Below are 22,817 nucleotides of genomic sequence, written 5' to 3' on the forward strand. Positions count from 1 at the left end.
TAATACTTTTGTACTGAAAATTTCAGTCTGAAATGTAGCTTGATTTCAATTTATAATCTTTTGATAAAAGTAAAATATCAAGCTAAAAATTATCGAATTTTGGTTTAGAAAAAATCAGGGAAAATCTCTTAAAATGGTCAAGCAATAGTCAGGGAATTTGAATCTGAAAATATTGTGGCAACCCTGTTATAAAATAAACAGTATCCACCCAATTTCGTATTTAACGGCAATAGTTAATCTCGCTAAGTTCGAAAATTAGTTGCTGTTATCCGAAGTCAATTATAAACCCACATTGGGGAACATTGTCTAATTCCCTAACGTTAAAAAAATTGTCAAGTATTTATCTTAGCTTGTTAGATACTTTCCTCGAACTCGTTTTATCATTGACTTCTGGTCGTAATCGTTGCGTAACAAGCGACTGAGTGAAAGGGAGTGTGAAGTTTCCAGTTTTTGGACTAAAAAGCGGAAAATTATCACCAATGGGGTTGTAAATATTTACACGCGTTTATTTTGATATTGAAATAAATAAAACGTGTATTGTATACTGTTAGAATTTGGTGAAATAAATAAAACGTGTATTGTATACTGTTAGAATTTGGCTATAAATTTGATGTTTGATCTTTAAAATTTTAATAAATTCAAAAATCAAATCTATCAGTTTACTAAGTTCGAGGCAGACCCTAAAATTTTAGCACAAATGAATAATCTCTGTTTCGAGTGAAAATAAATAAATTTGACAATTCGTTTTTAAATTATCGCGTATTTTATGAACTTTATTGGAATTTTTCGTAAAATATATCGGCGGCGTGTAAAAATAGTCGTAGTAAGTTGGTTGGCGCGCCGGCGTAAATTGCGGCGTTGGGGACGGCGCAAATTGCGGCGTTGATCTTCAATTGGATAAGTTGGTGCTTCTCAACTTGTAAACTTAAGACGCTTGATATTATGACAATGACATCATATCGATCCGCATTTTTGGCTTTTAAAGTTCGCGTTATTCGTGAAAATCGACATAGGCGCGTAGCGCGAGTAAGTGGTCGAGTGGGAAGGGAAATGGGGTCAAAATTGCTAATGAAGCGATCAGCCAATGGAAATGGCGAGTAGTCTTAATCAGTGAAGAAAGGGTATATGGCGGGAATATAGTTTTCGTCCGATTCGCGGCAAAGGGCCAAGGTTGTTTCGCCGGAGGGGCTCGGGCGAATTGGCGGGGAGCGCCGCGATTGGCTGCGCGAGAACGCGGAAAAGCGGTTACGAGGTCGTCGTCATGGAAACCGGGGGAAAAGCGCGCGCGACTCTATTAACCTCTTTCTGTCAAAACGCTTCGGATCAGGAACGCGCTCTCTCGCGGCGAGCCACCCTAACTTGGCAGCGCCGAACGGACCGGCCGATCCGGAGAGACGCCGGCCATTGATGGTTTCGGCGCTGTCAACTTGAACGGTCGTTCTCGGCGAAAGCGTTTTTTAAAGGAAAACTACTTTCTCTCTCACTTCCGAGCCTTCCTTTTTAAGACACACGCGATTCCTTTTTCCCGAAGGTTGAATCGGCGAAACGGGAACTATTTTTGTTTACTGGTTAATGTATTAAGTGGCCGGGTAAAAGTATCGAGGGGAAAGCGATTTTCCGTTACATTGTGGCCTATTTTAAACGGGATAATACAGGTACGGTTCTCCCGTTACTTTATCAACCGGTTAGGCGGTTTGTTTCTCCGTGGGTGGGAATTGTATCGAATATCCGACGAAATTCTACCTCATTTTCGCTTTCTCTACTGAAATCTGAACGCTATCTTTTGGCTGGCTGGGTTGGTTTGCCGTTCTTGTTCGAAAGCAACTACGACGAGAAATACTACCGGGTTTTAGAAACTATATTTGTAAATAGAGTAAATTTATTTTCTTTAGGTCAAGTCGCGCGTGGTTGACAGAGATAAATTTTCATTTTTTTCCCTATTTAGTCGTCTGAAGAATAATACCGTCTAAAAAGTAACCTAGCTTCTAGAGTTGGTTTAAGCTAGGAACAACAAACGCGAGGAGAACGCGGCTAGCCTCTAAACACGCTAACGCAGGGTGGTGTACAAATTCCATTGGACGAGCCTTAACACTGCACGTTTTACGGGCGGGGGGAAGACAATTTCCGAACTTCCCCCTTCCCACGGCAGCAGGCGCTAAAGCGTCTAACCAATGAAAATTGTACGCGAGGAAAATGCGCAACTTTTGACGGGTTGCGTTCTCGTTGCGCGGGGTGCTGTTTGTTGCTCCTAGGTTTAAGCAAAATCAATTTACGAAGTTGGGAATCGTTTGACCTTTTTTCAGAGGGTGGTAAAGGCAGTAGCTCTCTTTCCGGGCGCCGTGTATAGGAAGTTGTAGAGACCCAAATTCGACAAAAGGCGCGGACAACTCGAGTCTCGATGGCGATCCTTTATATCGCGGGAGTGAGGTCCCTGACGCGAAAAGGGGGTGGTGGGTACCCCGAGAGTAATTTCCGCCCTCGGTTGAGGAAGAAATGATCACTTATTCCGGGCCGATGGAAAGTTTGGCCCAGATACGCTCATTGTTTGCGACTGAGGCTTGTCTTCGCGTTTTCCGCGCGAACTTCTGTTCGGATTTTTAGCCTTCTTTGGCGAACCTCAATCGCAGCTGCGACAGAGAATTAATTACAACCAAAAATTAAATCGTTACTCCCGATATTCTATCAATTTGTCAATTCCAAATAATTCCCACCCCTTACCTGGTTTTCGGCGCGAAAACTTTCGGTTCGGAAGAAAGCGTAAAAGCGAACGTTTGACCGCTGTAATTAATTAATCAGTCTGATTAATCTGCGGCTACGACCTTTGTCTAGGGACATTTTTCTTTATTAAATACACCGCCAAATTAATTTTCTTGGTACATCAGTGGACATTTTCGCCGAGGCGGTTAAAACTGATATAAATGTGGTCGGTGAATCTTTGGATATATTCAAAGTAGCGATGCGATGCCTTTTTTATCTACGGACAGGGCTGCTACGGTACCTGGAAAACCTACAATTCCCGAAAAAGTCAGGGAATTTGAATATGGGTATAAAAATCAGGGAAAAGTCAGGGAATTTTAAAAACTAGTGTAAAACAAGGGAAAAGTCAGGGAATTTTAAAAACTAGTGTAAAACAAGGGAAAAGTCAGGGAATTTTAAAAACTTGTGTAAAATCAGGGAATTTTAAAAATTAGCGTAAAAATCAGGGAATTTAATTTCGGTTGCAAATAGGGAACTTTTATTAAAATATAGGTAAAAAAATACAAAATCTTGGCCCAAAATAAGTCAGGGAAAATCTCCGGAGATGGTCAGGGAAAACATGAAAAAGTCGGGGAATTTGAATCTGTAAAAACTGTGGCAACCCTGACGGAATTTGGGATTTTTTACAAGATCCAGGATTTTCGGAGGGGCAGATCACTTTGTTACAGGGTGTCCTAATAATCATGATCACAAATTTAATCATGATTTAATAATTTTTAATCTTTGTACAGCCAAAAGCTACAGATTTAATTTTAATCTAATCTAATCGTTATTTAATCATAAGAGTGTCCTGCAACTCTGGATTTTCCATATTAAATCTGTGGGAGGGAAATTTGGTATTTGTAGATTTTTACCAAAATGTTCTACAGGATTTTGTCAAATGTCCGACCCCACAAAGTAGGGCGCGATAACGAAGTTATAACGATAAATGTAAAGTGGAGTTGACCCGATGCTCCTTCGATGGGGCCCCTAGAATGCGCGAAAAATATCTTCATCGAATGAAATACAAACCCCCAAAAAACCGGAAGGCCGTACTTCCGCTAGAAAAATGTCAGGATTAACGGTGTGAGAGATAAAAGCGTACAAAAAAGGGGACATTTTTTGGGCCAATCTTTCTGGGGTCGGAGATTGAATTTTTTCGCGCGCGCTCCCCACTGACACACATCTCTCTTTGCGTTTACAAGGAGGAGCCATTATTAGCAAACGGCTTCAAAATCCCGGATTAGGGGGACAGCGAGGCTACCTCCATTTTTTAACGGGGGCAGATGGCCCAGGTGCCGATGGGGGGAAACTTACGGGTTCGGGGGTTTTTTTTTGTGAGAAATTACGTCATTTCGAGATGAGGCTATGTTTTCGTTTTGGGGTCGCTTTTAAAATTTGTTTCCCTCGTCGGTCGCGACTGTTGCGACATCGAGAAAATTCTCGATATTTATAGCCGCTATAGTATTTAGTAAACAAGACGAGTTATCGAGAAGACGATTAAGTGAAGGGCAAAAAAAGTTGGAAGTGGCGAGCATTTATCCGCATGCGGAGAGAAAACTGTACGTAGCTGATCTCGAATTGTGGGAGGGGGAGGAACGGGGGTGGCGGTAGTTGTCGGCCCCCACTGCGCGTGCGCGAGTCTCAAGGTCTTCGGGTAGCGACTGCCTGGAAACCCTGAGCCCGTTCGTTCAACCCTTCCGCCGCTTTTGAAGACCTTTTTATTTCGAAAACCTTTTAGCAGGAAAAATAATTTTGTTTGCGTATGTCTGCTTGCCCCCCCTCCCATCTCGTCTATGGTACTTTATAGAAGCCTTTGCCAACTTTACCTCCCTTCTACGCGTTAATTGCGCCGCTGGCTTTTTTGTTTTTCGAGAATAAAATGTCGAATTTGATCGGTTTTTCCCAGTCTTTTGTATTTCACTCCAACGCGACCTGTAAATAGAAGTGCCGAGGGATTATTTTTGGAAATTCGCCTTATTATTTCTCGACCATTTTAAGCTGTTGTTAAAGCTATTACTGCCGGATGAAGTTCATTAATATTATATGTTAGAAAAAAGACTTCAACGATTAAAAGTACACTATAAAGCTTTTAATTTTAGAAATTAGAAAGCGCGTTAATATTAAAAGATATAAAGTGTACTTTTAATCGTTGAAGTCTTTTTTTTCCTTTAATTTTGGAATTTCATATTTAAGTTAATGCTATTATTGGCTGGTTTTAGCCGCTAATTAATGCGTGGTTTTGTTTGCAGTGCCCGAAACTGTAGTATGACCCCCACTTGGCGAATTTGCAGCGTGATGAATCCCACGACTTTTAATTATTTTTGCTTTTAGATGATTAGTGGGTTCTTAAGACTTTCCGCCGTTTTTTTCCTCTTTGGTAACATTAAGAAACGTAATTTACCTTACCCTTCACTCCACCGCAAGGTTATTAAAGAAAAAAAAATAGGCCCACGATCCAATTTGGTATTTGGCAGCGTGTTCCGGAAAGTTATAGAAGATCAAGAGTAGCGGACTATTTTCAGAAGTTCGAAACGATGCCAGAAAAGTGAAGGGGTTGACGTTCTGAGATTTTAAACTTTTTCGCGAATAAAACCAGTAATCAGCTGTTTACTTTTTCAGGTAATTTCGCGTAAGGCTAGTGTTTTACCAGACACGCCGCCTTCGGGCCATTGTCGCCATCTTTATCAGATTTCTAGCCGATATTGTAAATACTCGAGTCGAGTGCGAGCAAAGTGGTGTTTTCGTTGGAATCTCTCTTTTCAATGGCGGAAATTAACGTGATAAAACGGCGTTTAGAGAGTGTAGTAGATGTTCGGGTATCTTTTGGCTTCCTCGAAGTAGCTCGGTAATTCGATATTTAAAACGTGTCGCGAAACAAAGAGGCGCTTCTGTACGAGTTCGTCGGGGAGCCGAGCCTGACATTCGCGGCTTAAAACTATAGATGGAGACGCGATCGATCCGCGTTACTTCCAGGTCGATTCTTGAACTAGGACTAGGGGTGTGATGGCAAGCGTTTCGGCTTCCGTTAGTTCCGGTTTGAGGGGGGTAAGCGATAGGAGGAAGGAAACGGGACCCTGGGTTCTCGAATAGGTGGGGCTTCCAACTGGCGCGCGGGGGATGGAGTGGCGGATCGATTATGGCGTTAGAGACTGGGTAGTCTGTTGCGCGCGAGCGAGCCTTGACCCGTTTTCGAGGCTCTCTTCTCCGTCACTAGAGGCTGGAATTGGGCCGTCTGTACTCGCGAAGGGGGCGATTTCGAAAGGGGCTCGGAACGCTCACCCCCGAAAACGCGGTGCGAAAAAATCGAAGCGCGTGACTATTTCGTACGAGCTCCCCCGCTAACACGTTTTCACTTTTTATTCAAAAATAGGACATTTTTTTAACGCACGTACTAGAGTGAGGTTCGTTGAAGTGGGGAAACTGGTTACGCCGACTACTTAATTCCCCGCCGCTTATTTCATAAGGCCGACGTTGCGTGTTCCCCGTAAATCGCCTCTTTTAAGCGTTGTCGGAAATGAATATTAATACGCGGTTTAGAAACATACGTACTTTGGGAACTATAGGGTGGCCATACAATAAAATATTTATTAATTTTTGTTCAGTATATACTCTTAATGCCAAATTATTTGTTTAATGAAATTTGAGTAAATTTGTAGGATAATATTTACTTCCTTGATTTTGTAAGACATTCTCGTATGATTAAATCGAAATATCTATCTTTGTATTAAGATGAAATGAAATTCTTATGATTATTAGTGAAAAGTTTGCGAAAAAGTGACGAAATATTGTTTTGTCTTTTGGCAGTTGATAACAATTGCGACCCAGTAGGACTGTCCGACCGTCGATCTGGATCATCGTCCCCTCCCGCTTCCAGTTCGATCTCCAGTTCCGGCGGAAGTTCGGCGACCAACCTTCTTATGAACGGAAGTAGCGGTCATCCTTCCGCATCGTGCGACACGAAAACCGTCCTTCAGGTAAGCCCCTAAAAAGCTTGGGCAGCCGTCCAATGGCACGTGGTTTTAACCCGCCCTGACGCCCCGTACAGGCGCTGTTGCAGCAACACTCCATGAGCGGCGATGGCCGGACGACGCATTCTCAGCACCACCACGGGGCTCTTCATTCCCATCTTCGCGCCGCTCCATCCTCGATGTCGCCGCTGAACGGCACGCCGGTGACCTCGCAGATGCTGCACCACGCTCATCACCATGGACATCCAGGGACGACGCCGCTAACACCTTGTTCCGGTACGCACTCGCCTTTCTCACACTCCGTCTCGAACCTGGCCAAAGCGCTTTTAATTTTCGGACACTTGCCTCGATTCTTATAAATGCCTCGCGTCAAATTCAAAGTCGGGGAATAAATATTTGATTGACTCTTTCGAGCGCTAATTAAAAAGTAATTAGCCTTTACATAGAGAGACACGTATAGCAGGGCTCCCAGAGTTCCTATAAATTCAATATGCTCCTATAATTTCCTATTTTCTCAAAATTTATCCTATAAATTCCTATAATTTTAAAAATATTGTATTAGAAAACAGCCTTAACTTTTGGGAAAAAATTTGCCTTCTAAATAGAGCTTAGCTCTTACTTAGGTCCGGTGTTCCCGAAAACATCAAAGGTTGGGCTCCCAGAGCTCCTATAAATTCCTATAATTTCAATATACTCCTATAATTTCCTATTTTTTCAAAATTTTTCGTATAAATTCCTATTTTTTAGCTAAAATGCTCCTATAAATTCCTATTTTTAGCTAAAATTTTCCTATAAATTCCTATTTTTTGGCTAAAAATGTTCCTATATATTACTATATTATCTATGAAATTTCCTATAATTCCTATAATATTTTAAAAAAAATCGCTGGGAGACCCGCGTATAGCTAGTCAACTACCGGAATTTCGTCCGCTAAGCAGACGCTTTGCATTTTCCAACAGCAGATCGTCAGCTTAGCGGACTATAAACTAATCGCGTTGGCCGCTACGTGGCTTTATACGAACTGAAAAGGCTAATTAGACTTTCAGCCAGATTGTGGGTATGGCGAACGCAGATCCCCAAATACTTCATAGTTCCTTCGACAAAGCCTAAGTTCTTAACCCGCCTACTTATCTAGAGGCACCGGATATACATTTGTTGTATTATTTTGTCTATTGGACAAACCGGTTCGAATACGTGTAAATCAAATTTCCGGTTTGAGGCATGACGCCTCTTGGTGACGCTGGCACGTGGTATTTGCATTTTTTCCCGCAAGTGCAACCACCTTTAGCGAAGCTGGTTAATTAATTCTCGATAGTTTAGGCATTGGGAAATAGTCGAAATTCGCTAATAATTAAAAATTAAAAACAATTTTATCTCTTAGAAACGCGCTAAATATGAAGAACTTGTACCTAGTAACTGCTATTTGGTTATCCGTTGGTTTAACTGTTTTTTCTTATTACATTATAAGTTTTAATGGTTGTCTAGAGTAATACTCAAAACCAATGTAATTATCTCGTTTTGACACTGTCGAAATGTCGTCCTTCAAAAGTAGGAAGTGCTTACCGAAAGAGAGAAGAATTCGGAAAATAATGTAAACATTGGGAACTATTTGCAGGCTCATTACCTCCGAGTCCGGCGGATAGCGGCGTGTCCGACGTGGACAGCAGTAGCGGTCATTTGTCTAACGACGAAATCAAACCAAGGGTCCATTCTTCCTCCTCAACTTCCTCTACGTCATCATTGTCCAGCGCTGGTCATTCCGCGGGTCAGTACATTTTTCGTTTCGCTATTTCCCTTTAGATGGCGCCTTAAGAGTGGCTCGTTCCGCGGCGTGGCGAATTTTTGAGGTCTATCGGTTACTGGGCCGCAACCCTGCCGGATTCCTCTCGAGACAAATTCCCTCCGTATCCGCCGACCTTATTTACAAAGGACCAGAAAAACTTTCACTTTCGCCCCGAAAGGTTTTCATTACGGGAAATGGCATTTTATCTTCGCCGCGGAGGGAGAGAGTGAAAAACTGGCTGCGTTTCCTCCGATTATTTCGCGGGGCCTCAAGCCCGCTTACAATGACGCCACGGACTGCGCGCCCAAAGAGATACGCCGCTCTAACCTACAAACATATTTCCAACATTTACTCTGAAGTTTCTACTTACGAATATATTTAAAAAAAAAAGCGGCAACTAGTTCTGAAAACGCTTTTTAAATCCTTTAAAAAAACCCGCTTCGAGCTTTCCGGTACTCAGTGTTGCCAGATTATGGGAAATTTCCCATATTGTGGGAATTTTTGGGGTCCATTTGGGCTCTGTGGGGAAATGGTAATTTTCATGTATCCTATGTTTTTCTTAATTTGACTATCAATTGAAAGCCCAAAATTATCTAGAGCGGTGTATTTTCGTGAATCTTGGGATTTTATAAATAAAATAAAGGAGGCGCCTCCTAATAATCAATGCATAGGCCTAACAACCTGTTTAAAAATTGTAATTTCAATAAAATTTAATTTTTATTTTTTCAAACTATTTGAAAATTATGGGATGTTTTTCGTTGGGGGGGGGGGGGGAGATAAATAGGGGTGTGGGAATTTGTGGGAAATTTACTATCCAGCAATGGGTATTTCGACTTTCAAACATTGGCAACACTGCGGTACTACAACAGTCAAGCACTGCTGACATCTTCCATTTCGTCGCGCCTATAATAAGCAAATTAGAAATTAAATATTAATATAATTGAATAGTATAATAGACCTCTATAGGTTTGTGTGCGAAATCATGCGTGGTAAATTGCCTAGCGTAATGATGATTAATCAATGTTTAAATGTAATATTGTTATTTAACGTTTCGCCCACAATCAATATTCCATTCATACTTCATAATTTTGTGAACACAAACGTTATTTGAAAGCAATTTCTCGTTAAAAACGAAACAGTGTTGAGACACCCCCTTTGACGATATTCTGGCAAATGCTACTTACTTAAAAAACTTCCTCGTCAATTTCGCATTCAATTGAAATCAAGGCGAAATCGATGAGTACTCGTACCCGCTTTAGCAGGAAGAATCGCGAGCTCTGTCACATTGTCGCCCTCTCCTCCCCCCGCTCTCACTCTTTACATATCCTCTTTTAAAACATTGAAACGCGTTGAAAAAATTGCAACCTTCCCGTAGGCGTATTTTATAAAAGTTTATCTCCCCCCACCACAATGTTCGACGTTTTTTTTCCTTTAAATGTTTTTTTCATGGCCTCAGTTGTCGCGATTATGGGTAGCGGCGCGACTGTTTAAAACAAAATCCTTAAAACGAAGAACAATTTTCGCGACATTACAAAAAAGCAGGAAATGACGGAAAGAGAATTCGTTGTACTTTCCTCAGTGAGAGAGGGAAAAAAAATCGGTTTTGCTTTTCGTCATAAAAAGTGAAGGTTACGTAGTCGTACCAGTAAGCCGAGTTTTTTTTTTGATAACAGGCTTTTTGTTCTTCCAACTTCCCCCTCGCTTCGCCTTCCTTTATAATTCTATCCGCGGATCTCCGCGATAAAAAAGCCGTGCACGTCAAAAAACTAGTTTCTCTCATTCCCCCTCCCCCCCCGTTCACCTCTCTTTCTCGTGCACGCGTTGGAAGGGGGTCATTCCGATAGGTTCGCTTCGACAACGTGTTCTAGGCGCACGCGCAACCCATTCTTTCACCGTTCAAATTCAATACTAGACGCTCGCTTATTGGTCGATCGAGTTTGTTTCCCTTCTCGTTTGTTTGCGCTTCTTACTTCCGACTTCCAGAATATTAAGCGTATTTAATTTATGACAAGGTACTATAGAAAAATTTTTGGGATTTAAATTTTTTCGGTTGGTGTTTTAAAAATTTCGCCTTACGACAATCATTGTCATTTTGACTAAACAAGTTTCGGGTATCGTGGGGGCCGTTTTCCCCATTTAAACGTACAACAGGATTTGGAGGAAAGTGATCCCGTAGCTGGGGCCCCCTTAGCCCCCCTATGATTTGGGGGATTCCTATCCGCCCATTTTTACGCCTTTCGCGAAACTGACTCTGGATCGCGCGTGCTTTCTGTTTTTGGGGCGTCGCTTTTCGGGAAATTCGGCCGTGAGATTGTTTCCGGCGTTGTCCGCGTAGAGGCGCCAGCGGTATCGGGTTCATTGGCAGCGGAAGGAGGCCAAGGACAAAACCGACGGTTGGCATGGCAACGGCAGGGGAGGTATCGAAATAGACTGCGGAGGGAAAGGCGGGGGGCGCCTCTGTCTTACGTTACGGCATTAAAGGGAAAAGATATTTGAAGGGGCCGAAAACAGCCAGAGGTTTTAAACACCAACAGCCAGTCGGATGAGAGGGAATTTATGGGAAATATGTTCTAGTGTTTTGAAATTTGGGTTGTCTAAATTGCTCGTCTAAAGCTACGTTCGCTTTATATAACCTTTGGTTTATACACCCGGTAATTACAAATTTTTTAATTCGTCGAACCAATTGCAAGCGTTAGCTAATTTTTGTTGTCGCGACTACGCGCTTTGTTGGAAGAGCAATTCAAATGTCCAAAAGTTGTTTTATCAATTAGGTTATATTTATGCTAAAAATTTAAAAATTAGTTACTTATTTTCAAATATCACAAAGGCAAATGTAGAAAGATTGAAATTCCGTGCTCAGTGAAATCTTTTTGTCACAGTGCTTTTGTGCACTGCGCAAACATTTCTTTCTTCCGTTATTCATTCCGGAAGTAGAAATCTTTGCCAAGAAGCTTGTATGTAGAAGGGGGGGGGGGTCTCGTCTGGGTGGGGCAATTTCGTTCGCTTAAGTGTGCCTCCTCGCGAATCGAACTTTCTCCCCCCCCCCACTCCGGAAACACGATCTAAAGGGAAATTTCCCGATTTTCTCCAGATGAAAACGGATTAAACTAAAATTATACTGTAATTAGCAATTTAAAAATGTAATATAATTATGGTTTTAAATAGTCACTTAGATTTGTCCTTAATTGACAAGTTATTTATGAATGTAATAAATTTTACCTATTTTATTTTTATAATTAAAAAATAATTAAACCCTTAAGGGTGACTTAAAAATTCGACAAGGCACGGTGTAGTTGCACCTGTCCTTAAGTTAATTTACATACCAAAGTGATAACGTTTAAATAAATATATAGCTTATCCCGTCTAGAAAATGATGCCATGCAAGTCGCTAAAAATGACGTTTTTTTTCGAAGAAACGTTGAAACTCATTACTTCGAAAGTGAGCGCGATGATGAAAATAAAAGTTTGGGACCCTCTCTCTCTCTCTCTCATTCCACCTACTTTTTTTAAAGAGTCCTTAAAGTTATATCCTGTACGCCCCCTGTCGTTCCCCGTACCCACATAAGAGAAGGTTTCGACAAAAAATAGTTTCAGGGCCATTTCCTATTGGGCTAAAGCTACCCGCTCGATGACGTCAAGGCCAAAAGTTCTCGTTGCCATAGCACCGGAATATTCAGCTAGAAAATAGCAGAGCAGGTACAATTCTCCAAGAAGCTACTATGGCAGGGTGCTAAAATACACCTCGTTTCAACAACTTTGAGTTTCGCGAAGTTTTTCGAATAAGCCGTAGGACCGTTCACCGCGGTAGAACACCGTAGACTACTTTTCGTTTGTTTGTTTCGAATTATTTCCCCAAATGTCGCGTATTTGGCGTTGTTCCCTTTTTTCTAAATTTCTAGCTGGTAAACGGGAATGGGGTAAGCTTTCGCGCTCATTACCATAACCCCCCCTCCCTCCGAAAATTCTATCGCTATCTTTAGCTATTCGCCAGACAGACTTGTTTTGTTTGTTCGATGTTAGCGAAATGTTGTGGTTCTTAGGCGCGCCTGCTCGGATCCCTTCCCCCAGTCTTCGGAGCGCCTTGCGCGCGCACTCCGTTTTGTCCTGACCTTGGGGACGTGGGGGAAAGTCATAGTGTCGTTGAACCACTGACTGAGTGGCATTGAAAGATCGCTCCCCCCGCGCTTTCCCCCTTCCCTCGTCAACTCGCGTTTCCCCCTCCGTTATTCTCCCCGTCATTTTCGCCCCTAACCTTCTGCGGGCTTTATTTTTCTATCGCTTCCTGTAGACGAGTGCGTCTGCGCGCTTGCAAATAGAATCGTAGGAGGCGAAATCTCTCCACTACTCCAGGATGAACGCCAGAAACGAAATTTTTTATTTCTTACGCCATCTACCGGAATTATAATCTTCGCGCGCTATCTAGTAGGACACGCGGTGACACGCCGCTTTAGAAGTTACTTAGAGAAAAATGCGCCTTTTTATTTTTCTCTAACTTCCTATATTAGATAACTGATAATTAGTTCGAGGTTATTTAGAGCCTTATCGCGGTACTTTTCATATACATTAATAACGAAACAGGAAATTCAATTTAGCTAGAATTACATTTTACGTAACGATCTTTATTTCTAATTAACTAAGCTATTCGAACTATTAGCGGTCGTATTAAATTAGAGCTTTCGCGTTTATATCATTCCTGTTGAGAAATCGGCGTGCATTTAAAAGCCAAAATCCACACGCCTGGCTTGGTCTTCTACCCCCTTTTTGTTAGTCGTCTGAAGTTATTTTCTTCCATAGTGCCTCCTCGCGTCTACTGTCTCCTCGCCTCAGTTTCGGAGGACGGATAAATTTAGTCCACCGCGGTAGACAACAATAACCTTACGAGCAATTAAAATGAGAATAAATTACCCTGGCGTAGCAGTTTCTATCGGTTATCTCTCCCCGTCTAATAAAAAAATAAGACTCCGCTCCGAGTCAAAAAAGTACTTAACATTTCGTAATCGTTAACGAACCAATATTTTGTAAACACTACGAATAGTGTTCGCTTATTTCAGGGTGGAGTACATTTCGAGACGGTCTCACCCATTCCCCCCGCCAGATTCTCCCCTTCAATTTAATAATAGAGGCGAGTCCCCTCCGTGCGCGAGGAGTCATCCGCGGAGCCCTACTTGTTCGGAGGGGTGCTCCGTTCCCAGATCGTTTCCCCAAATTCCTCGGGGCTCAGCGGGCCGGCCTACAAGCGCTGCTTGGGGAACGCCACGCCCGCTTCCTACTGCCCTATTTTGGTAGTTTCCAGGGTGCCATCTGCGTTTTCAGGGTGTCTCGTAGTACGTCCCGTTGGCACGGGGAACCCGTAAGCCTACTGTCTTATTATTAACTTATTTAACAATAGTCCCTTTGCTTACTTCCTTCGAGTGTGCCAAAACGCGCGAATTGCGTTCTCTGGGAAAAAGGCCTGGCGATACAATTTTAATGGCGAAAACGTCCCAGTGGTTGAGAAGCGTCTCCCAATTTAAGCGAGCCGACTAGTAGAGACCTCTAGCGACGGACAAGAATATTAATTCCAAGGTCAAAATGTCCTTTGTTCCGGCAGCGAACGTTGACTCGCTACAAAACACGACCCACCATTTTCTTTTCCGCAGCGACTCTCGCTCGACGCTCGACAGTGTGTGTCGTATCTCCTCCCCATTTTCCGCCTTTTTTTTTTAGTTTTTGATGACCGCGCGTTTGAGCGCTTAATAAATCTCTCGCGGGGCCGTTATAAAGTTTCGAAATTAATCGGCACACGTTTGTGTCAACGCTTTACGATTTAGCGATAAAATATCTTCAATAATTTAATAAAATAAGACTTCGGGGTGCGGCTAATGTTAATTCGGCTTTCGGAAGCGCTTATATTTTGCATTCGTCGGGACGGGGTTATTTTTCTTTCAACGGAACATCTCGTTTCAACCTCGCCTTTAGCGCGGCGCATTTTAGATTTCGGATAAAAATGTACGAATATCTCCGTAGCGTTTGTCTGTCCTTGAACCTCGAAAAAAGCGAGTTTTTCCTTCTGCGTAACTCCGCCTAGTTTTCAACCCCCTAATCTCGTGAAAAAATTTAAACCCAACTTTCCCCAAAAATTTCTCTCGCTCCCCGCGGTTCCCCTATTTCCTTTCTCGTACTATCTCCTCTTCTCCTCTGCGTGTGGCTAGGCCACTGGGACACCCCTACTTCCTCCCCTTTCTCGCGTTGGAAAAAACTGAAGCCGAGTATTTTGGAGTGTCAGCGTAGTACGCGTTTTATGGATCTTTATTTTACATTTGTTCTTCACGTGCCCAAATACATTTTTATTCCGAAAAGCGGAATTATTTAATTTACTGAAAGCAAAGTTTACAACGACGTGCTTTAGTAGAATATCAATAATAATTCTATGACGTAAAATCACCTAATTTGTATTAAAATTTTAAATTACGTAACGTAGAACGGCGACGTGGTATATATATATTTTTTTCATTTTAGTGGTTACGAAATATCTATTATGCTTTTTAAGTTCTTCACAAATTATGACACTGCGTTTAATAATTGTCCCAGCGAAAAGGAAACGAATTTAAGGGGGGGCGCAATGTCGCGAAGCGATAAAAACACTGAGAAATATTTTGGGGGATTTTGGCATTGAAAATGTACGGCATTGAACCGGGCCCGGGGTATTTTTTCACTGTCACGCATGCGTGTTTCGCGTTAGGAGGAAGCGAGGGCTTTTTTGAAACTCGCGGGGGGATGGAATGAAGCTGGCACAGCGCCACCTGCGCACCTGGCTGCATTGATTGCGGTTTCGTTGGCCGCCCCCCTCTTCCCATCCCGGCTTATTTTTCCCGATTTCCGTTCCCCTTCGTTGCCTGCCCGCCCGCCTTCGTCTCTGTGTCAGTAAACTTTTCAAGGCTAAATCCCGCTACACAGAGTTGCTTTCCCATTGGTTACCCCCTCTGGCGGCACGTTCCCGAAGTTAAGCGCTCCCTGTCTCTCTCTCGTCGATCTCGAGCATTTTATTAGGCGCGTCTGTGGGTTCGCGCCGTGCCAGTTCCCGACCGCCATGATGTAACGTTCGCGTTTAAACGCTAGATTTAGGGTTCGTATTGCCCGCGGCTGCATCTTCATTGCAGTAAACAAAATTATATTACTTTTCACGTAATATTTCTTCAGTTCTAAAACTTACACTTTTTATATAAAAAAGGTCATAACCTGATAAATACCAAAAGAAACGTATCAAACCCAAAACTTTGAAAAGTAGATTATATCATACTCGCATTTTGTGTTAGTAAACGCCTTAATTCTATTGCAAAAGATGAACTTGACGAGACAAAAATAAGCATATACACTCAAGGGGGTAAACTAGCGATTTCCTCCCTCCCAACGTTCTGTAGTTTCTAAAAGGTAAAAAAGTAGAATATTTGCGGGAGGGACTCAGCCCCGCAAACCTTCACCTTGCCCATTTCCGTTGGGGATAAAAAGGAAACGAAAGAGAAAGAAACAGCGATCAGTCAATTCTGGAAATTAATAATGAGCCTCTAAATTCAATTAAAAAAACCGAACAATAAAAAATGTGGTATATCAGGGTTAACTTACGCTGTAATTTGGAAACCAGATCAACCTGTTCTGCCGGCAGTTTTTTTTATTGTCCCGTGAGCCTTAATGGCTTTTTTCTCGACTTCCCTTCAGCAATAATTTAATGATCAACCTTTTGGTCCAAGGTCTGTATTATTTTCTCAGGGCGCTGTGGCTTAAGCTCTACCCCCCCCCCTCCCTATTACACTTTCCATTTTTTACGCGCCCCTTAAACGAGACTTGTTCAAAAACCCGCAGAGTCGCCGCCGTTGTTGTTTCACATTACCCGCTTCGGCGTTTTGGGCCCCATTTTTGTTTTAATGATCCTGCTGGTTAGTACATTACATTTGCTCGAAAATCAAGGCGGAATATTTTTTTTCCTTTTTTTATACATATAGTATTTTGTACCGATAATTTATTTCTGTACATTTAAATAAAGTAAAAAGTCTCGGTTTCTTTATATTTTTCGCTGAAATAATAGCAAAACTTTTAAAGCAACGCGCCATTATCGGAATATATTCCTTGTTTGAAAGCGTCTAGTGCAGTTACTGGAACGTAGATGGCGTCTCGCCCGAAGTACGTGCCTAGAAAACGTCAATAGGGTGCGCTGAACTTTCTCAGGGTCGAACGGGTTTTTTTCCTGCCTATTTCCGATCGGAGTCTCTGAGTTAAGTGTCGTTGCCATAGAGACAGACGGCCGCAAGTTGTTTGCCGTAGATGGAGAGATGAAAAATAAGAGGATCAAGTCTCAAAACTCCGACATTCGAGAGAACTATTAATAGCGCGCCATCTATTATTTTTCGCGATGTCCCTTCGCTCGAAATAATTAGCTTAAATCGAGAAATTTCGCCCAAAATATTCCCCCGTCGGCGGATTACCCCTTTTTATTTAATGATCTTCTGGTCCCGCTTCAAACGTAATTAAAAGTTAATCCGCGAGAGTTTAATCCCTTTAATGTGGGCTCGGAGAAATTGCATTTCAGCAGCGTATCGGCCGCTTGAGCCATTCCCTTATCCGCTTCTGTTACCAAAGCGATATTGTTATCTATCACGGAACAATGGTCTTTCGATCTCAAATAATCTGCGAAAACACTTCGTGCACGTTGTTTGTAAGATACGAGGAATACCTACGCGGAATCTCGTTGCATTTTCGCTTGTAAGATAGAAATTTGATCCCTACATATACTCGATTAAATTGATATTTATTATTATTCGCTTAATACTGCTATAAAATGAAATAAAAACATCGTATCAATTATATATTTGCGCTTCTTAAGATTGGTTTCTACTAGCGAGCTTAAAAAATGGCCTGTTACGGCCGCTAGTGGAAACTAAGCTTTAATTTTGCGCGAAGAACGTGTCCTATCAGGCCCGTCTTAGACCGTGTGTTTAGGCCGAATTTTATTAAGAAACGTCAGCTCAAAGTCCGTCGTTTGTGTTTGTTCTCCTTTAAAGATGGAGATGTCCGTCTAGCTCCTCCGCACGCTCACTACCGACCATCGAGTCATCACCAGCAGCACCAACAACAGGCTGTCCATTTAGCCGCTCATCACCAGCAGCAGCAGCAGCAGCAACAACAACAACAACAACACCTCCAACAGCAGTCCCAATCGAGTCGGAGCCTGCAACAGCAGTCTCACCATCCAGGGTACCTAGAGTCCAGATCTCAGCAGCTCCAACTCCAGCTACAACAACAACAACAAGCGGCGGCGAAAAGCTCTCTGCACCACAATCTGTCTCATTTGGGCTACAACGGTGCTGGCTCCAGCGCGCCTTCAACGACGACGTCTCACCAAACTTCCCAACACTTGTCTCAGCAGACGCAACAATTACAACAACACCACCTAACGGCTCACGGACACCACCAGTTGCAACAGGTTTCTTCTGGTACGCGCGCTTTTCGTAAGCTTAAACTAATTTACCGCGACTTATAACGATACAGAACAAAATTTCCTTTTAAGAAATTAGTTAAATTTATGGAACCGGATTTGTACGAGATTTATTTAGTTAACAAGCTTAACATCCCTTCGGGGACCAAAGGAAAAGTGTTTACGTTGATTGTCGAAACTTCTTACTCGCAGGTACGTCTCACGTGTCGAGTACGACGCCGAGTCACCAGACAACGGGGCATCTTGGTAGTCATCACGCGCAAGCCAGTCACCACTTACACCATCAGCTGACGAGTCATTCCACAGCAAGACCTCATCCTCTACCTTCACCTTCCAATTTACCTCTGGCGCTCACGCGACCAGGTTCTTCGAACTCCACTAGCTCGACGGCGTCTTCATTGTCCTCCTCATCTTCTGGTCTTCAGTCTCCAACGTGTCTACCGTCGGCTATTCCCACGTCGGTCATCACGGCGGCGCATAGCAGTAGTCCTCCTTCCACGCTCTCGTCCATGTCTTCTCCGATGAACTTGCATCACCTCAACCACCACCATCATCACCTAGGCGGCCAGTCTTTAGCCGATTTAGATCCCTCGTGTTTCGTGGAGGATCTGTCTTTCCAACCTCGACCCAAGAAGAAAGGTAGACGGCCCAAAGTACTAGACGTCAACGGCTTACCCATTTCCGTCAAAAGAAAAAGTAGAGAAGGTGAACAAATCTAGCCCATAAATAACGGAGGTCCCATTTACTCTTATATCGGCCAGGGGATAATAATTTCAAGAATTTGTTCGAAAATTTCTGGTCAGAGCTTAGAGTTGTGGGACACCCCTTAAAAACCATATAACGACTTGTACCATGTCTTGACGATATTGTATTTTTAATTTAGGTTCGACGACTTATCTATGGGAGTTCTTATTGAAATTGCTCCAGGACAAAGATTACTGTCCACGATATATTAAATGGACTCACCGAGAAAAGGGCATCTTTAAACTGGTTGATTCCAAAGCAGTCTCAAAGTTATGGGGGCTTCACAAAAACAAGCCAGACATGAATTACGAGACTATGGGACGTGCTCTGAGGTAAGTATGAGGACATGCCTCTCATTTTACCTAAATACTAGACAGAGCGCTAGCGTTTGAGGGTGACTTAGAAGTTCTGAAAGTAAAGGAAATAGGCTAATTATTTCCAGCTGATCCGTTTTTTGTAAAATTTTATCGTATTCATTACTTGTAGTTTCACACCTATAATTTAATTGGGTTATTTTATGTTAAGCTAGGTTAGGCGCTTTTTCTAAGTCAAATAGTATAAGGTTTTGTATTGTTTTAGGTATTATTATCAAAGAGGAATTTTGGCCAAAGTCGATGGTCAAAGATTGGTTTACCAGTTTGTTGATGTTCCTAAGGACATAGTTGAAATCGACTGCGCGACCGCATGACCAACAGCTGACCGGTATGTTTTCAACCAAATGACTGACCAAATGTTTACCAGTGACTTAAAAAACACTTTTAATTTGTAAATTAAGTTTGTTCCGCGGTTTTCTATTAGCGGTATTATTTTATTCAAACCAAACAATATTACTAAAAATCACTGCCAAAGTGTGGTGCGCGATCGGAAATTGACATACGAAAAACCAACCAAAACAAAACCATCCCAGTGAATAAAAAAGTTTTTTTTTGTTTTCGAGATTATTATTATTATTATGGTTTTGTTTTCTTTAAAATCGATTTTACAAAGTTCGAAATCAAGATCGGTTTTTGAAGAAAAAACTTTCGTGGCCCATGTTGAACTTTGAAAAGAACTAAAGCCAATGTCCGAGTCGGTCTGTGTGATTGAATTTGCGTTACCGGACAATATAACATATTAAGAATATATAACGCGCAGAGATTTTTTATATATAAAACGATAAAAGTACTTGCTGCTATTTTTTATATGTCAGGGAAAAATTAAATTTAATTATTTAGCCTTTTTTAATTGAGGGTGATTTGTTGTGACATTATTTATTTGTTGTTTTTCCTCTTATTTTGTAAAATGTATAAAAATTACATCAAGGGACCTGTGAATTTTTTTTCTTTTGAGGATTGTAGAAAAAAATATTTTAAATCACTGGGAATTCTAAATGAAATTACCCTTTTAATTAAACAACGTAATAGTTTGTTCAAATGAAGAAAAAATAATTGTAAATAACAATTACATTGACTTTGTTGTGGATCCCTCAAAGAAAATTAAATTATAAAAAAGAAGTTATATACCTCCAAATAGTTTTATTGTCGAAATGATGAGCCCGACCTCAAGGTTTTAAGATTTGGTGCAATTTTCTTTAAACAATTTTCTATACCAAATATATTTAAAACATTTTGGTGATTAAAAGATTTAAAACAATATCAAATCAAAAGATTAGTATTTTGTATTTAAATATTTTGAAAAATGAGCTGTATTTCTTCGAAATATTATTGAAGATTTGGGGTCCATTTTTTGAAACAATCTTTTGGGGTGGTTTTTGATCATGGCTCTACACCTATGTTTGCCATCAACAAAATAGCTTTGTGGTTTTATAAATGCTAATTTCAAATTACGTTGCTTTTAAATAAACGTTTTTAATTTCTAAATGCCAGTATGGAAAATATGCACCAAATCTACCATTTCGTTCCCAAACAAAAACTAAATTCACTCTGAAATAATTTGTGAATTGATTATGTATAGCCCAATTTATTTATTCTCCCACGCGACTCTATTGTTTCTTGTTTTTCATTGGGTATAATGATAGATCTCTTCAATCCTATTGGTTAAAACTTTCACCACATGAATGGTTTTTCTACACAATGATCATAATCATTTGTTGAGAAATAGGTTTTAACCGGTAACGGTCACTCTAGGTGCTAATATAATATAATGGGAACTAAAAAAATATATATTGAAAAAAAACCAAACTACTTACATGTGCCTGCCACTGCCGTTTTCTTGCAAAAACGTTACAGCATTTTAAGATTTTACCCCTGTTAGTTTCATTTGCAAAGTTGTTAATTTAATATACACTAAATATTTACCATTTATAATACTACATTATCGAAAATTAATTCTGAAATAATTTCAAATTTTTTTGCGTTCACAGCTGAGGTTAAATCTTGAACTTCTGTTAGTTTTTGTTAAGTATCACCATTTTTTGCTCGTACTTTCGACCGACATTTACGGAGAAACGAGAATTACTGCCAATTTGAGTAAAAACACAGGAAACTAACGCGCGAGTTTAAATTGATTAAAACAATGATAATATAATATTTAAATAATTGGGCCTTAATGAAGAAATTGCTCTTCACGCAAATATTTTGATAAAACAGCCTAAATTTCATTATGAATAGTAAAATTAAAATTTATAGTGTCGTAATCTATTAAAGGCTTGGTATTTTACGAGGAACGAGTTAAGAGGAGGAAGTGCCCAAAAGAAATGAATATATTAAAATCGAAACAAATTAAATTTGAAACTTTAAAAGATGAAAATAAAAAGGAAAGCTATTGTAGTTTTTATCTATATAGTTATAAAGAATATTCGTGGAAATATGTTAAATATTGCCGTGCCTTTACTGTAATGTTTTAATTTGAAAAATTAACAGTGAAGATTATCTCGATGTTGTCACTGTTAACAGGTGCTAAATGTTAAATTACAGTGCTTAGTGACTACCTCAACGAAGTTTCTGTTTCCTCTTATATTCAATCACTCTGGTCCAATAAGTTTATCTCGTATAATCTTTGTAACAGCCATATATAATATTCCTCTTTTTAAGTTTTCATGCACCAAAGTTTTTTTAAAACAAATTTGTAATTTTAAAGTGGAGATCTAATGAAATACAAAACAATCCAATTTCCCCCATTAAAATAAAAAATTATTTTTTTGACGAAAATAAAGACAAACCTCATTCCTCTTTAACATGGTAGTAAGATATAGAGGTGATTGTAGAAAGCGCCACTCAAAATTAAAGGAGTCCCATTTTAATGTACATAGTGTCCCAACAGAAACAAAACATCATTTATTATTATTATAATAATTATTATTGGCCTTAATTGCCAATTTTAAAGGCTAAGAAATGTTTTTAAAAAATATCTTTGGTCGTGTAAATAATAACAAAGTGGAGTCCGATTTGTATATTTTGATCAAGTTTTGTCAGATGAATCTGGACACAATTTAAAATATGAAAAAGAGGTTTATTATAAATATATTAAATAAAAAAGTTATATATGGTCCGCCGAAACCCCCCTCTAAAGTGTTTTTGAAAAAAGAAATTTCTTAAAAATATATATACATTTCCGGCGTGAAAACAACAAAAAATTACATTAGTAACATCTTAGGAGGTAAATCTCAAAACGGTTTTGGTAACAAAATGTTTATTTTTAAAAAAAAATTGTGAAAAAATATAAAAAAATGTATTATTCCAAAAAATAAGGTGGAACTGATGTTTCGTCCAGTGAAAACGACTTTCAAAATATTTCTTGGAAGTTACCGCAGTCTTGTTTTTATGTAAATATAACTAAGAATACACCCCCCATAATATTGATGAAAAACTAAATAAATCACCAATTGTGTTCTATGATTTTCAGTAACAGTAGTATTTTTATTATTGCACCTATTTCTTAGTTCCCTTTTCTTATCCAAAACCGCTATTTTTGAAATATTTATTTTAATTTTTTTATAAACTTTCAGCGCTAGACTCAGTTGATTTCCTAAATTTTAAAGGTTATTTTATTGCTAACCAAAAAGGTACCCTTTTCTCGGACATTAGAATGTCCTTGCTATGACTGAAGGAGCCATTGGCGGATATAGATGGTATAGCCTACCCGTTATTTTGGATGGGGACACAAATCGGTTTTT

General features: G+C 40.4%; 1 protein-coding gene across 3 annotated transcripts in view; it reads left to right on the forward strand.

Moving 5' to 3' along the window:
- Eip74EF (Ecdysone-induced protein E74) overlaps positions 1–22,545 on the forward strand; it is a 101,583-nt gene extending 79,038 nt beyond the window's left edge. For 2 of the 3 annotated variants that reach the window (XM_090170615.1, XM_090170616.1), the window contains 7 exons: positions 6,544–6,713; positions 6,785–6,983; positions 8,323–8,472; positions 17,526–17,972; positions 18,152–18,664; positions 18,843–19,035; positions 19,283–22,545. In XM_090170615.1, the coding sequence (XP_090026741.1) occupies positions 6,544–6,713; positions 6,785–6,983; positions 8,323–8,472; positions 17,526–17,972; positions 18,152–18,664; positions 18,843–19,035; positions 19,283–19,391 (1,781 nt within the window). In that variant the 3' untranslated portion in view covers positions 19,392–22,545. The remainder of the gene's footprint in view (positions 1–6,543; positions 6,714–6,784; positions 6,984–8,322; positions 8,473–17,525; positions 17,973–18,151; positions 18,665–18,842; positions 19,036–19,282) is intronic. The other variant, XM_090170617.1, reaches the window with a different exon arrangement.
- Positions 22,546–22,817: the final 272 nt, after the last annotated feature.

Source organism: Leiobunum rupestre, chromosome 4 (assembly GCF_980474605.1).
Source record: "Leiobunum rupestre chromosome 4, qqLeiRupe1.1.hap1, whole genome shotgun sequence".
NCBI classification, from domain to species: domain Eukaryota; kingdom Metazoa; phylum Arthropoda; class Arachnida; order Opiliones; family Sclerosomatidae; genus Leiobunum; species Leiobunum rupestre.